Source organism: Apis florea, unplaced genomic scaffold, assembly GCF_048593485.1.
Source record: "Apis florea isolate Af1SG1 unplaced genomic scaffold, ASM4859348v1 contig_1615_pilon, whole genome shotgun sequence".
Lineage (NCBI taxonomy): Eukaryota > Metazoa > Arthropoda > Insecta > Hymenoptera > Apidae > Apis > Apis florea.
This window is the reverse complement of record NW_028256416.1, coordinates 2,986,658-3,001,445: the sequence shown is the minus strand read 5'-3', so window position 1 is coordinate 3,001,445 and position 14,788 is coordinate 2,986,658. Positions and strand designations below refer to the sequence as shown.

Here is a 14,788-nt window from a genome sequence, read left to right as displayed (position 1 = left end):
ACGAATTACCTATAAATCCTTCCCTCAAGATTTCTATCAGATTTTATCCAATTTTAATTCCGTCCACGATACTCCTTCGCTCTTGTAACAAATTTTCTAGAGATATTTAAATTGGCTGGGGACGAGAGGTTATCTTGAAACATGTTGATTTATCGATATTCCTTCCTCTCTCTCTCTCTCTCTCTCTCTCTCTCTCTCTCTCTCTCTCTCATCGACTATTTTTTAAACGAGATGTAGAGAAGATTCTACATCTTCACCAGTTTTTTTTTTTCTTTTTTCTTTTTTTGCCTCGACCGCGTTGAGATTATTAATTCGCGAATTAAGCTCCTAAGCAGCTAGGAAATTACGCGAGTAATATTTTACACCGCGAGGATAGTCGGTCGGTCGGGAGAGGCGATTCGGACGATGAATTTTTGTATGTCGCAGCAGAAATTTCATAATGACCCCGGGATCAGGATAATTAATAGTCACGGTGAACAACGCGGGACGGCCGTTTTATTTTTCGTTTAATTAGCTTCATTTATTAAACGGAAACGCGCGGCTTGTACAACGCGGAACCGGCCGCCTTAATTTGTCAACCGCGCGGACCGTTCAATTATGACAATATTGCACGCGGGAAGATGCATTATTTTCAGTCCAATTCCACATTTCCACGTTTGCTTCCCACCAACGTTTTAAATACCGAAACTTTACCGGCCCTCCAACTTCTCCCTCCCCTCCTTGCGAAATCGCATTACCAAGTTTCAACGAGAAATACACTCGTTCCACGCGCCGTTCCTCTCCCCGCCGTGAAATTTCATTCGGATAAACGATTCGACTCGTGATATTCTTGCGTACTCTCCGCTTAATTAATTAAATTATTATTATACTTACTCGTAGTTGAAAAAAATCCCTTTCGAATTCTTTAAATTCTTATCTCGTCTCGTCAATCTTTAATTAATTCGAAAATTAAAATTACAACTAGCTCCCCCTCTGACTATAAGCGACGATTATAGAAATTATTGAAAATTCGATATTAATCATATCTCCTCCGTAAAGGAAACGTAAGTAGAATACATGTGAAAAAATTGCACGGTCGAGATGCGTCACGTCGTACGCGAGTCCCTGGCTGGCAGCAAGCCGAGAAGAATTTCCGCGGGGCCGCTCGGGTTGGCATCAGTATTCACCGAAAGTCGCGTGGTGGTCACCTCACGTGGCGTTTACGACTGTGCGAGTTTTTTCTCCCTTTCTTTCTTTTCTTTTTTCGCGGCGGGAGGGACGGAAAAGCTTTTAAGCCCCGCTTTTAAAAGGGACAGGCCGGTTATCGCGGCTCAGTCGTTCCGCGGCGCGCGTAAATATATCCGGACAAGGAGGAGGGCGAAATCTTCCTCCTCCTTCGCAATATCGGATAACTCGGATGCGCGTGCGAACGAACCACTCGCTTCATGCATTTAAACGGGTAATCTGAAAACGTTATTACGCTTAATAATGCCGCTCATTATTAGGTTTGCCCGCATCGTTTGCCCTGGCAAACCCACCCCGGGGGTAACCGTGCGGGGTTAGAAAAGAGGTCGGATTCAGCTTCGATCGACGATTATATTCGCTTCCCTACCTACGATTCTCGCCTCCCGCCCGCAAGTTAATTAAGAAGGTAACGAGCTAGGAGCTGAGAAAATGGGTAGAAAAATGATATTGCGCGAGGAGGAACGTTGCGATGCGATCGTTTCGATTATTTCTTTTCTTTTTCTTCCTTCTTTCTTTCTTTTCATTTTTTTCTTTTATCGATGGAACGATCAGAAATTGTCCTGGTTGTAATTTTCAAGGTGATGATTTTCAAGGTGTATTGTCCTCGATGTTTTTTACGCTTTTTTTTTTTTTCACTCGCTTGCTTGCCTTTCAACGATATTAAATATTTTTTGGAAAGATGGTTTGCCGTTGGAATATCGGGATTCGAATATGAAACCAACATGATGGTTTTTCGCTACGTTTTATTACCAGAGTACGTTAAATATTCAAATTTTTTCCTGACTGGGCACCGAATTCATAGCGATAAATTGACTGGCTAGGCTCGTTCTTGTTCGAAATTTATTTCCCTTTTTGCTAGGAGTCTATTTTTAAAAATAGAATCTTTTAAAAACGTTGTAAAAATGATAGAAAGAAAATGCGAGGGATGGGACGATTCGTTGCACGACACGAATCTTTTCCCTTTCATTTGACTATAAAAATATTATAATCTTATTAAAAATGTTGAACTATGGAAATGGATAAGAGATTGGATTAAAGCAATGGTCCTTTCTACTTGTAGATCTTCGGGAAGGAAGGATCTGAATCAACAAGTAGCTTTAGGAACCCTTTTGTAATTGGAAGGTGCAATTAAATTGAATTCGAAATTGCATGTCAGTCTTCAGAGGCGAGCCAGGATTGGATAATTAAAAGAGGCAAGAAGTTATATCAAAGTATAAACCAACCTTATAAAGCAATTCTAATTGCAATTTCATCTGAAATTTCATTCATCCCCCTTTCGATGTTAATAATTTTATTCGAATGCATTCGAACGGTAATGATTCTTTTGAAAATATATTTTCTATATCGGAATTTTCTTTTTGCCCAATTATGATTATATATATGTGCGTGTGTGTATGAACGATTAAAAAAAAAAAAAATAGTATTCGAAAAACAAATTTCAACTTATATTTTCACGATGCGCAAGAAAAACTCGTGAATTTTTATTTGAAAATTTTTATTACACGACTTTGACAACCTTCTCGAACAAAAAATTTATAAATTCTGAAAAACTTCACGAACTTTATATTTTTCCAAATACTTGGATTAACAAAGGGATATGCAAATCTAACGTTTGAAGCATATAAAAATTTTTAACAACTATTTTTAACAACTCAACTTACTATGTATAATAATAATAAAAAAAAAAAGAAAAAAAGAAATACCGCGAGTCGAACATGCTTCTCTTTGGCAAATATTATCTTTTTACACGCGATATTAATTAAAACCCGATAAAACAAAAAAAAATATTTGCAATAATCGAATTCTATTGCTTACTGGTAAACTTATCTTTTTGAAGATAAAAAGAAAAAAAAAAGAGAGCAAAACTAACTACGTAATAAATAAAATTAAAATGTCAAAGCCAATAGAAAGAAACTCGTCAAATATTGAGGTAAATTAAGCGGCACGATGTTTTCATTGATTTCACGCAAATATTCCGGAACGCCTGTTGTCAATGAGTTGTTAAAAGTATGCCATTCAAATGAGAATTGCCATTTGTGCAAAAACGTGCTCTCGCGTGTATTCTTTTTATTTAATTCGAAGGAAAGAAGAAAGATCGGATGAAATGAAAAATAAATAAATAAAAGAGAAATGAATAAAAGTGTCGGAAGAGTTTCATCATTGAAATATTCCTCGTTTGGAATATCAATAAAGAGAGAGAGAAAAAAAAACGATCGTTCGCTTCTTTTGCGCATCGCCTCATTATGCACTCATTATTCGCGGAATAAACGTTAATCGTCCGTTAGTCGTCGAAGAAGAATATATAATATTCTTCGTTTTCGTTCGGACGAGTTAAAATTTTCAGCGGAAGGAAAGATATTCGTTAGTTACGTTTTTTTCCCGCTCTTTGACGTCGACGCGACATCAGAACACCTGAAAACAATAACAGGCCGGAAATGGAGAGGATCGTACGAAATGAAACGAGAAGGGGGCGGGATGCACCCTCTCGCGTGGATATCACTTCCACTTTGCCGCAGTTTCACAAAAGTGGAGTCGTCATCGGATGCGACGCGAGAGGGGAGAGGGTGAGGTCGTTGTTAAACAACGACCATTATTGCCTCTCTCTTTTCCTCTGTCCCATTAACAGAGAGAAAGAAACGTGGAAAATATTCGTGGATAAGGATACCATCGCTCGAACTTTAAAGTTTCCAACAAGGGTAATCCGAAAACCATCCCTTAAGGAATCTCTGAACCTCGAGCTCTCGAAAATCCTGTTGGTAAAGCTCGCTTCCTTCGGGATTTTCAGAATGTTGTTTCATCCTTTCTTTTTACGTCTTCTTTCTCGAAGCGAGAGAGAGGGAGATGGCGGACGATGACGGATCTTCCCGCGTCTTCGGTCAGAGTTTATCGCGAGAAAACTGACAAACGGATCTGTTTATGGGGGTCGAGGCGAGGGAGAGAGCACGCCGCTTTATCTGGCCGAGGTGATCCGCGAAATACGCGGATTGAATAGCGTGGAGCGGGATAATGGAAGGCTTTACCGGACCGTGTATCTACACCGCAACCTTCGTATCGGGCGATTCGGATCTCTCGCAGTCCTCTTCCCTCGCCGTTCGCTCCGAAGATAAGAAAGAACGGAGAGGAGGGAGGGCAGAGTCAATTCCTCCTTTTCGAACTTGCCCCGAGATCTCGAATCCATTTGTGGCTCCGAGGTTTAACCCTTCCGGAACCTTTGCAATTTGTTTGCTCGCGAAAATTATTTGTACTCCCCGTTGAAATCCTCGATCTTGTTGTTGCTCGCGATTCCTTAATTTACGATCTCGTTATACGACGCGTACTGAAAAAGAAAGAAAGGAAATATATTCGAACAATGGAAATTTAAAAATAACGTAAATATCGTAAATCTAAAATTTATTGTATCGTTTCATTCGGTACCTTTAATGATTCAAATTGATTATTTACATATAATACGCAAGAGCAATTTCTTTCAAATGAAAAATGAGGCGAGGTCCGCCCGTTAAATTCGTGGTGCGGGGGCGCATATTTTCTCGACGAAACGAATACGACGGTCAATCGGCATATCTTTCCTTCCTCGAAACGAGGAAGCACCTCTTTCCGTGGAATGGCACAGGGCCTCACGGAATCGGTAGTTACTCGAAGGTGCACACGACCCGGCATAAAAGATGCACGGCATTCGGTCGACTCGCATGCGAACTCGAATAACGACGGATTTCCAGAGACTCCAAAGTGAATGGTCGAGAAGCCTTCAAAGGGGCCATAATTCTTTGAGATGAAAATGCGGACGACGAATGTAATACGACGGTTGCGTTCGTACGGAGTGCCGTCTGTATCTCTCCCCCTCTCTTTCTCTCTGTACACCGGAGGAAGATGTGTGATAGAAGATGGAAAAAGAGAAAAGGACGAAAAAAATGAGAAAAAGGAAAGAAAAGGGAACCGCATCTTGGAGAAAATTCTTTTTATCTCTGACGTTGCTCGCCCTCTGGAGAACATAACCTTATTACGCGTAGGAAACCGTCTTTTGCAATTGAAACAACTCGCTTGTGTTTCACAATGCGTCCACGATGCTCGAGCACCGTCCGAAGATATTTGTTTGCCCAACCGGAGCTTGACACAATGGCTAGCGTTCTCGGCTGCGGCCGGGAAACTCTCCGGATCGAATCCCCAGTGCGAGGTCTCGAACCTGTCTTTTCCATGAAATGTAAATTTGTTTTTTCCCTACGAAATTGTATGTCGGTGGTGCAAAGCATGGTGGAAAGAATAAACGAAGGGAAAATAACGATGGAAAAATATTTTTAACCCGCATTGTAGTACTATCGTGGAATCGGGTAACGAGTGGTAAGCTTGCGGCGGCAAGTTTATCGTATAAATAATATTTTATAAACGACGTGTAAATACTTTTCTCATAGCGCAGGAAAATTGGGTGGAAAATTATCGCTTGGCACTAGACAAAAGATGTTTAAGAAGGGATTAACGTGGAATAGCAGCGGTTCGTATCACCGTTATACACAACTCGAGTGTTATGATCGCTCGATGAAACGACAGATATAGAGCAAGGTGTGTATACACTTGGCATCTAACCTCGCTTCCCATTACCACCCTTAAAACGCAGAAGTACCGCGCAGTTGCTACGCAGTTGGAACTTTGTAGCCCCATAACCGTAATACAACTCAAGCGCGCATTACTATGATACAGTTATAGCGTTCAACCGTTTCATGCTCGATTAACGTTCCCCCGTTACGTTCGTGAACTTGCTACACGTAACAAGCAACGAACCACGAGTTTCACCGCACGTGGGGGATAACCAGCCACGAGGACGAAAGCGCAACGGCTTCTGTCGTGTTTCGACGATCGTTCCATCCGCTGCCCTTCGTTCTCTCGTCTGGATTTTCCACTTTTGTGTTTTCGGAAAGAAAAGAAAAAAAAGAAAGCGAGCAACATGGCTTCGCCCTTTAACGTCGTTATTCGAAGAAAGCTCGTTTCTCCACGAAACTTTCATTTCTCGGGGCGAAATACGTTCGTAACAGACTCGAATCTTCTGCGAACACTTTGAATGTTCCGATAATTGACTCGTGCTACTTATACACGCTAGTCACAGTAGTAGCGGTCAATAATATATAGCCAGAGAGAGAACCAATCGATTTTCACGCGCCAGTTTCTATTCACCGCAAAAACCCGTTTTATCGAGGGATTACGAAAGAGAGAGAGAGAAAAAGCGGCAATGTCGTTTTCCAAGTTGCTCTCACGAACTAACGTTAATCCGAGTTTCACAATTACCGTTGATCGCGTCGCGAGCGCATCTGGGTACCACAAATCTAATTAGTTAATTAGCTCGTTTGCATATTTCAATAATCGGGGAACGGATATACGAGCGCAACGGGGACATCCGATAAAACGCGTGCGCGCGAAAATAACCGAGCTTCCCCCGATCGTGCCTTCCCTTGGGCGTAAAGTTAATCCATTAACCGAACCGAGCCTTTTTGATCTGTCAGAATCGCGCGTTTTCCATGCAAATGAGCAATCTGCCCACCTAGGAGGATATTAATTTATAAACGAATGCCATGAGAGATGCTTGCACAATGCTCGTTACACCATATCTCTCCATCTCGTTTTTCGATCACACACATAGGGACATATCGTTTATAAGACGATTATAAGAGTGGAGTGTCGTCGTTTAATAATTCTCAATCTTGCTTTCGAAGATTATCTCGAAACGAGAAAAATTAGTTTGATATTCATATTCGTTTTCTCTTAGCTCTCAGTCCTTTTAATCCTCTCATTATCCCAATTCTTTCCCTTGTTTCGGTCGAATTTTTCTTACGAGCAATCGCTATTTCTAATTTCTACCACAATTCGCGAAGAATTCCTCCCTCGCAACAGAGAGAGTTTCGAACGAAAGGAAACCTATACAACTATCGAATCAGGATCGCAACGATTTCCAATTACTTATTATCAGAATCGACGTGTAACTATCGACGCCTCGTAACCTTCATCCTCCTGTCGTTGCTCCGATTCGAAGAATCGATATCCACCTCCTCCCCCCTAACCCCCTCGAAGAAATTCTTGGAGGTGCGATCGAGGGAAGGGAATAACCTCGTTCGCACTTTCCAATTCCCCCTTTCCTGTGTAGCCTGTTAGCCCCGCATTATTCATCCTTCGAATCCAATTGGAACGGTATCGATGGGTAGGGAGGACATACACATCTGGACGAGGGAAACACGGTGCGTGCCGACATCTGGTCGAAGACGAGGCAACCCCGGTCAAGGAAAGTTTCGTGGCTCGACCACGAGGTGGCGGAAGCGTGGCTGTTCTCCCTCCCTAGCTCCGTCCCAGCCTGGTGAAAAGCAACCTTCCCGCATTGTTTCCGTCTGCGCGAAAACCGGCGACGTTGGTGGATGTCGTCGACCTCGAAACTCTCCCCTTCTCCTCCTCCTCCTACTTCCCGCCGATACGAGTTTCGAGGCCGTGGGCAATTACAGGGGTGGATTAAAGCGGGGCGGGGCCCCGTAAATTCAACTCGTAGCTGCAACTCGTCGCCTAGGCGGCGGCCATAAAGAGAAATCGGCTGTACCACCATCGGTTGAGTTACGAGGGTATCGACGCCTGAACGGTGTATGCGGGGGCGGCCATAAATATTTATCCGAAAAAATATTAAGCCGGTCAGAAACGACGGGGCCGATAAAAATGATCCCCGGTAAAAAACCATCCCCTTTCCCTGTCTCTCCGCACGAGGGTGAGGCTCGATCGTGATTTCGTTTCTATAAATATCGCGACGTCGCAATTCTAGTCTAGTGTATTATTCCTGCCAGACGCGAGATGATGCGGATCATTGAATTTTGTGGTGGGAGAATTTTTTTCGGTAAATTCTAACATCGATTCCTCTCGCGAAAATCGGGGGGGAAGGGGGGAGAATGATAGAAAACGAAAGGCAATATCTCAGAATATGGTATGGTTTTTCGGTACGGCAATAGGTGGGATCGGTTGTTGATAGTCGGTGTTAAATATTGTCCAAGTTTTAAACGCGTAATATGTTCACGTAGCGTAGAGTTGCACGATATCGGTGTAGCGCAAAGTGCATCGTGCTATGTCGTCTTTTTGCCTCCTGGCAGCTATGGGCCGCGTTGCTCCTTTTATTAGGATATAGATTCGCGTCAATTGATTTATGGGAACCGGTTCGATTTCGAGGCGAGGCCGATCCAAGATGAACGTATCCCCAGGCGCGATCCGTTATACATCAATTTCACAAGGATCTCGAACGATCGGCATTTTAATTTTTATGGAAATTTCCTTGTTGAAATTTCTCTCGCGACTTGAACATAAATGCCTCGCTTTTATGTCTACGATTGTTCGTACGCGCATCGAAGAGATACGAGAAAAGGAGATATATATGGGAAAATGGTGTTTTAAAAACGTTTTCAAATATCTTTTTTTTTTCTTTTTTCAGAATAATTTGGAAAGTTTCAAAGTCACCATCGTCACAGTTTCGAAACTTTCTCTCTTTCAACGATTTCACTTTTAGAGAAGAGCAGAAGTCACGGTTTGAAATCCATAAGAGTACTACGTCGATCTTCAATGATCCAATTAATTCGTCGTTAATTTCGTCGACTTTAGATGAGGGAGAGACGACAAACAATCGATTGAAAGGAACCATACGCGTGCCTTCCCTTTAATCCGACTATTTAAAGTGAAACGCGATAGAAAATAGGTCGATACGATCTTATGGAAGTGGTCATACGATGCATTTATTATTGCGCGAGTGGCTTTCGTATAGCGATCGCATCGACCTATTTCCCCTTCGCGTTTTTACTGCCGTGGCTTCGGTGAAAATTCACCTCTCTGCGCGGCCCACAGAATCAATGGATCGTTTGTAGTACGTGCAGGTGCACCGCGATAATTTTGATATTCCCATTGTTCGTGTTCCACGCGCTTTTCTCCTCGGTCCCATGACGCGGCATCCGAAAGAATTTCGCCATGAATGGAGTACTCGAATTTTCGTATGGCCCCATACTGTGTGCCCGCATTCTTACGCAAATATAATAATCCGCATGACAGAGGCAAAAAAGGAAAAAAAAAAAAAAAAAAAAAAGAAAAATATTCGATTCTTGAAATTTCATTCGTTTGAAAATTCTGTGAATGAAGAAAAAATTCTATTGTTCTTTTTTTTTTTTTTTTTTTTCGGTATTTCATCGGCAAGTTCCGTGACATTTTTTACTTCACGACGAAAACGTAAATTTTCATTATTGAAGCCTAAAAATATATCGGGATCTCGAGTATTAATTATTTTTAACGAGGGGAAAGGAGACAGAAAGATAATAGATTAAACTTTATAGCGGAGTACAATTACTCTACTTTTTTTTCACCCATTCTTATTCCACTCGAACGATATATCCACGTCAATTAATATTCCAACTACTTTCCCTTTGATATCAAATTACCGAAACCACCGTAATTTGCGACAATACGGATAATCATGACTCGTAAAGATATACTCGAGGAGGTAAAATCCTCGCATCGTTCCTTCGTTTCGCCATATTTTCCTGTCGGAACTTCAGGTCAACTGATCGACTGGGGAAGCACAGCGTCGTATCAGCGGCACGAGGAATCCCACCACGGCTATTTTAAATATTAAACGTGCCATTTATGCCTACAGTCCACGAGTGTAGTGGCTTTTAACGAAATAAATAACGCACTCCTTTCCTTTTTTTCTTTTTTCCCCCACCCACACTCACAAGGAAGAGATTGAACACGTGCAAAACCGTTAGCCGTTATCTCCTCCCTTTTAACCGCCGGGAAAAAAGATAAAACGCGGAAGTTGCGCGTCTTCCGACGGAAGCGGCGATCTCTTTCGAAAGGAACGTTTATCTCCTCTTCCATGGCGAGGAGGGGCGAGGTTATTTGTGAACAAATACGGACAGGAGTCGCTGGTCGATGCGGGTTTATCGTGGAAACTTGCACTACCATCCCCACTGCAATAATTATTAAGCCGAGTGGATGTGTCGGCGGATAGGGGGAAAAGGTAGATTTACTTTCAAAGGCGATTAATCTTTTCGCCCTGCCAAGGAGACGCGTATGATTTAATTTCTGGATAGGATTGGAGCCGTGAGGTTCGTTGGAAACGCGACGGAAACTGAAATCGTGTAAAACAGATTCACCGATAAATCTCGACGCGGGTCGGGGAGCCTGTGTTCGTTCTGGTCTAATTTGTGGATCGTTCGGTAAAAGGAAGCTACGTCGTCTACAGGGGACGGGGAGGGGAGAGAAGAATTTATAGATAGCCTAATACCGAAAACTCGCGGTGAATAGTTCAGGAACGGACGGGGGTGATATATTTTGAAACTGGGCTGGCTCGCGCGTGTACCATTGCCCATAGTAGGACTGCGATGATAAGTTTTCGACCGGTGTAAATCCGCAGGATTGCTTTGGCAATGAAAAGAAGAGAATGGGTTAGCAGGAACAGACAAAAAAAATATATATATATATAATTTATAATTGTTAATAAGAAATAGGATTTCCCTCCGCAGGGAATTTTCTTTTTTAGAATTATTTCGAGAATAAATTTTGCACAACGAAAAATTTTCCGAATTTAATATTTCATTCGATCGAATCGAATAAAATGGACGAGAAAAATTTGGGTGAAAAATTATTAATCTCCGTTTTAGTCGTTTCAATCTGATGATACGAATCCGGTTTGGTTTCGTTCAATAGCGGCTGAAAAATTTATTCCAACGTTAATTCGTCACCCATGCGCGACATTAATTTTATAGAGTATCGATGGATCAATTAATCGTGGTTTTATCCTTTGTTTATAAATCATATCGTTTTTCCATTATAATTAGCGGGTAAATGCATTGCTGCATTTAGTAGAGAAATATTCGCAAATGAATTTTGCATTACGTTTCATTATACATTTCATTATGAAATATTTCATAAATTGACACACGTGTATATACACGAGCAACAAATGGAACGATCGTAATTCTCGGTTGATATTAATAACGCGCATCCTTCTCTGTTAAGGTCAAAAGACTCTGCGGAAGTATCCCGTGATGGTGTTCATTCATGGAGAGAGCTTTGAATGGAACAGCGGCAACCCTTACGACGGCACTATATTGGCAGCTTATGGCAACGTCGTCTTTGTCACTATCAACTTTCGTCTGGGCATCCTTGGTGAGTAGATTCTTCCCATTTAAAAACTCAAATAGTTTCATTTTGCAAGATTTGAAAATTATAAGAATAAATCGTCGAATCTGTTTAGGATTATTTTTACCAGAAATTCTCGTTTCTCTTTAATCTTGCAAGTGAGCCGTAAGTAAGTAGTATAGGTCAAGCATTTTCGTTCAAGTTTATGCATTCGCGTGAAATTGAAGAGAATTGAATGAAAAGTTGAAAATAAGGGGCACATGTGCATATGTTCGAGTCGAATACGAACACGATACGATGCGAAATTTGGTTGGGAGTAGGCAAGGCGCAGGTCCTCGGCTGACATCGTCTCGATACGAATTTATGAAATCTTGGCGAACGCCACCAGCGGCAGCGTTGCATGAAATCAGGAATTCTGCTTCATTAACGTTCGCGCTTCGCTGCGCCATCGGCTTTTTGATCTTCGACCAACTTCTTTTTATCCCTTCCTCCCTCTCTCTCTCTCTCTCTCTCGTGCGACTATCTATCGATCCATCATCTCGCAGCCGGGACAATCGCCTCCCGATATCTCTCCCGCGATCCGTTCGCATAAATAACGAGATCTTAGAACGCTACTTCCCAACAACTTCCTGCAGAATTTTTATAACCGCAAAATCCGAGGTTTCTCTCTCGGTTGGATTAATTTCCCGAGCGGATCCTCCGGAACGGTTCCTTATAAAACCGAACGTAAAATTATATCCCTATCTCGATAATTTTTTTACCGATATTAAAATTCACCGCCTCTCGGATTTCTATAAAATGGGGGCTGTTTGAGAATCGTCTACGCGATTCTTGAGAAACAAAAATAGCGAAAGGAAGGGAGAATACATTTTGATTAAGAAGAAGAACGCTTGTAAGTTTTGTTATTCGTCGCACGAGGAAAATCAGATCGATACGTGGTGGCGAGGATTCGCAGAGGTTGAGGCCGAGGCGTAAAACATTCAAGTCCACGTTCCTGAACCGAGAAAAAGGAAAATTGTTCCGGGGGGAGGAGGAAAAAAGAACAATCTGCGGCGAAACAAAGGCGGCCTTTTTGCCCCCAAAAACTTTCATCGATCCTTTTTACCATTTTTCCCCTGGCCTGCTCCATATTTTTTCCTCCCTATTTTTCCTCCCTCTCTGCGCACCTCGTTCGCAGCTGCCCTATTCGCAACGAATACAGGCTTCCGCGCCTATCCTTTCCCCTAAAATGATAAAACGCCGCGTGCACGATGCAAATGGACGGACGTCGCGAGATGCGCCTCCGCATCCGACAAGTGATGGGCTTGCAATTCGAGGGAGGGATAAAGAGGAACGAGAGAGAAGAAATGAGGAAAAAACGAAGAAGCAGCCGCGAAACCATAATCATAAATTAGGTTAAAGTGTTAGGGGAAGGCGCTTAGTTAATTTCACCCTCTTCCCGTCGGGTTGGTACAGTTGGTTCCAGCGGGAGATCCGAATGACTTGAGCTCTTTGCAAAACAACGGGAGAAAAATATGGATAACGAGGATGCTAATAAAAAAGAGAAGATGCGCATCCTGAGCCAAGCTTTACGTCCGTGGTTGATGTCTCGGTGCAGGATGTAGGCCGCCATGAATACAAACACTTCGTTCCAAAGAAATGTACACTTTCGCTCAAAGGTCTTAGGATATATATAATGTATAAAATTGCTTAGAAATTGTAACGTAAAACGGTTTTCATTTCGAAACGCGATGATCAAAATGAAAAAATAATTAGAATTCACAATTTGACGAGGATGCGACGAGTAAGAGGAGAAACTGATTTTACATCATGTCTAGTCGATATCTCGATTAATAATAAACTCTTCGCCGATATTTGAAACAATTATTATATACACTTTCTTAAAACTCAAACGTTTCAAAAAAATTTTAAATGTCTATTAATAGAAATTGGAAGTTATTTAGAAATTAAACGATTTTATCGATAATTAAGTTTCGAGATATTAAGTTAGAATTCGTAATTCTAATTTAAAGTGATTCCGATTGGATTTACGTTTATTTGTGTCGTAGGTTTCTTGAGGCCCGGGATCAGGGACGACACGGCGAGCAATTTCGGTCTTCTGGATCAAATTGCGGCGCTGCTTTGGCTACGAGAGAACATCGCCGAGTTCGGCGGCGATCCGAACAGTATTACCCTGGTCGGCCACGGTACCGGTGCAATTTTTGCTAACCTGCTGCTTATCAGCCCTGTGGCTAATAAGAAAGGTAACGGTTATTGCCGCGTCGCGTGTTTGCGACTTTTGCGAATATTAAGAGAACACTTTCGTGGTGGAGAACACGTAACTTCCATTTTCGTGAAATCGATAAGAGCCCCGTGTTTAAACTTCGATTTTAGAAGCTCGAAGTTTAAGCGTCGCTTTTACTCGAGTCGATGGAGTTCGAGATAAATTCGAGACAAAATTTATTTAAACGCGATTTTACTCGAATGTAATTTTCTCGAGATAAAACAACGTTTATAAACAACTCGTACAATCACTAATTTGGTTAATTTTACAAATGTCGAACAACGAGAAACAAAACGTCGAATCGAATAAAATTGAATTGGTTCGCTCGACGTCTACGAGTCTCGTAAGTAGAACGGATCCTTTATGATCAGACACCCGAGATTCGAGACAAAATTCATTTAAACGCGATTTTACTCGAGTGTAATTTTCCCGAGATAAAACAACTCGTACAAGCATTAATTTGATTAATTTTACAAATGCCGAGTCTCGTAAGTAGAACAGATCCTATATGATCAGATACTCGAGATTCTTTCATAACTCGCGACCATTACCATTAAAAATTGCGATAAAATCGACTTTCCAAAGACTGCACACGTTAGATTTTCTTGTAAAGTCATCGGGGAAGAATAATCCTTTCTTGCTTGCAACAAAGTATACGTGGATACGACGATCATTTTTCAGCGGAGGTATATGCCGAAGGGAATAGTGCTTCCCTTGATATCCGAAGATATCAATAATTATACTGTAGAACGAAAAACTTAAGATTTGACGCGCGTGCAAGTAGCGCGCGATCTCGAGAGAGTAGAAACCATTAATCGTCTTCCCATCTTTCGCAGGTCTTTTCAGACGAGCTATTCTCATGTCCGGATCAGCGTTGAGCGCCGATGCTATCGGGAAAGCACCGTTGCAGATCACCAAACAGGTACATCGATCGATCGAAACGAACGTTGTTGCTCACGTCGTTTTCCGCGATTTTTTTTCTTCGTCCAAATCGTGCAAACCAATAATTGAAAAGGATTATCACGTCGACTCGTACGTTGAGCGTTTACCATTAATGCTTCGATTTTAACAGGTATACTTTAAAAGACGATTAGCTAAACCTTAAATTTCTTCGATTTCTTTAGTTCAATTTAATTCTCGCGTAATTTATTGGAAAAGAAAAAA

The 14,788-nt window shown here is 41.8% G+C and overlaps 1 protein-coding gene across 2 annotated transcripts in view; it reads left to right on the top strand.

Annotated features, from left to right (window-relative positions):
• LOC100862971 (uncharacterized) overlaps positions 1–14,788 on the top strand; it is a 58,073-nt gene that overhangs the window by 31,441 nt on the left and 11,844 nt on the right. For both annotated transcript variants that reach the window (XM_086905258.1, XM_086905255.1), the window contains exons 4-6: positions 11,239–11,388; positions 13,410–13,604; positions 14,461–14,546. In XM_086905258.1, the coding sequence (XP_086761384.1) occupies positions 11,239–11,388; positions 13,410–13,604; positions 14,461–14,546 (431 nt within the window). The remainder of the gene's footprint in view (positions 1–11,238; positions 11,389–13,409; positions 13,605–14,460; positions 14,547–14,788) is intronic.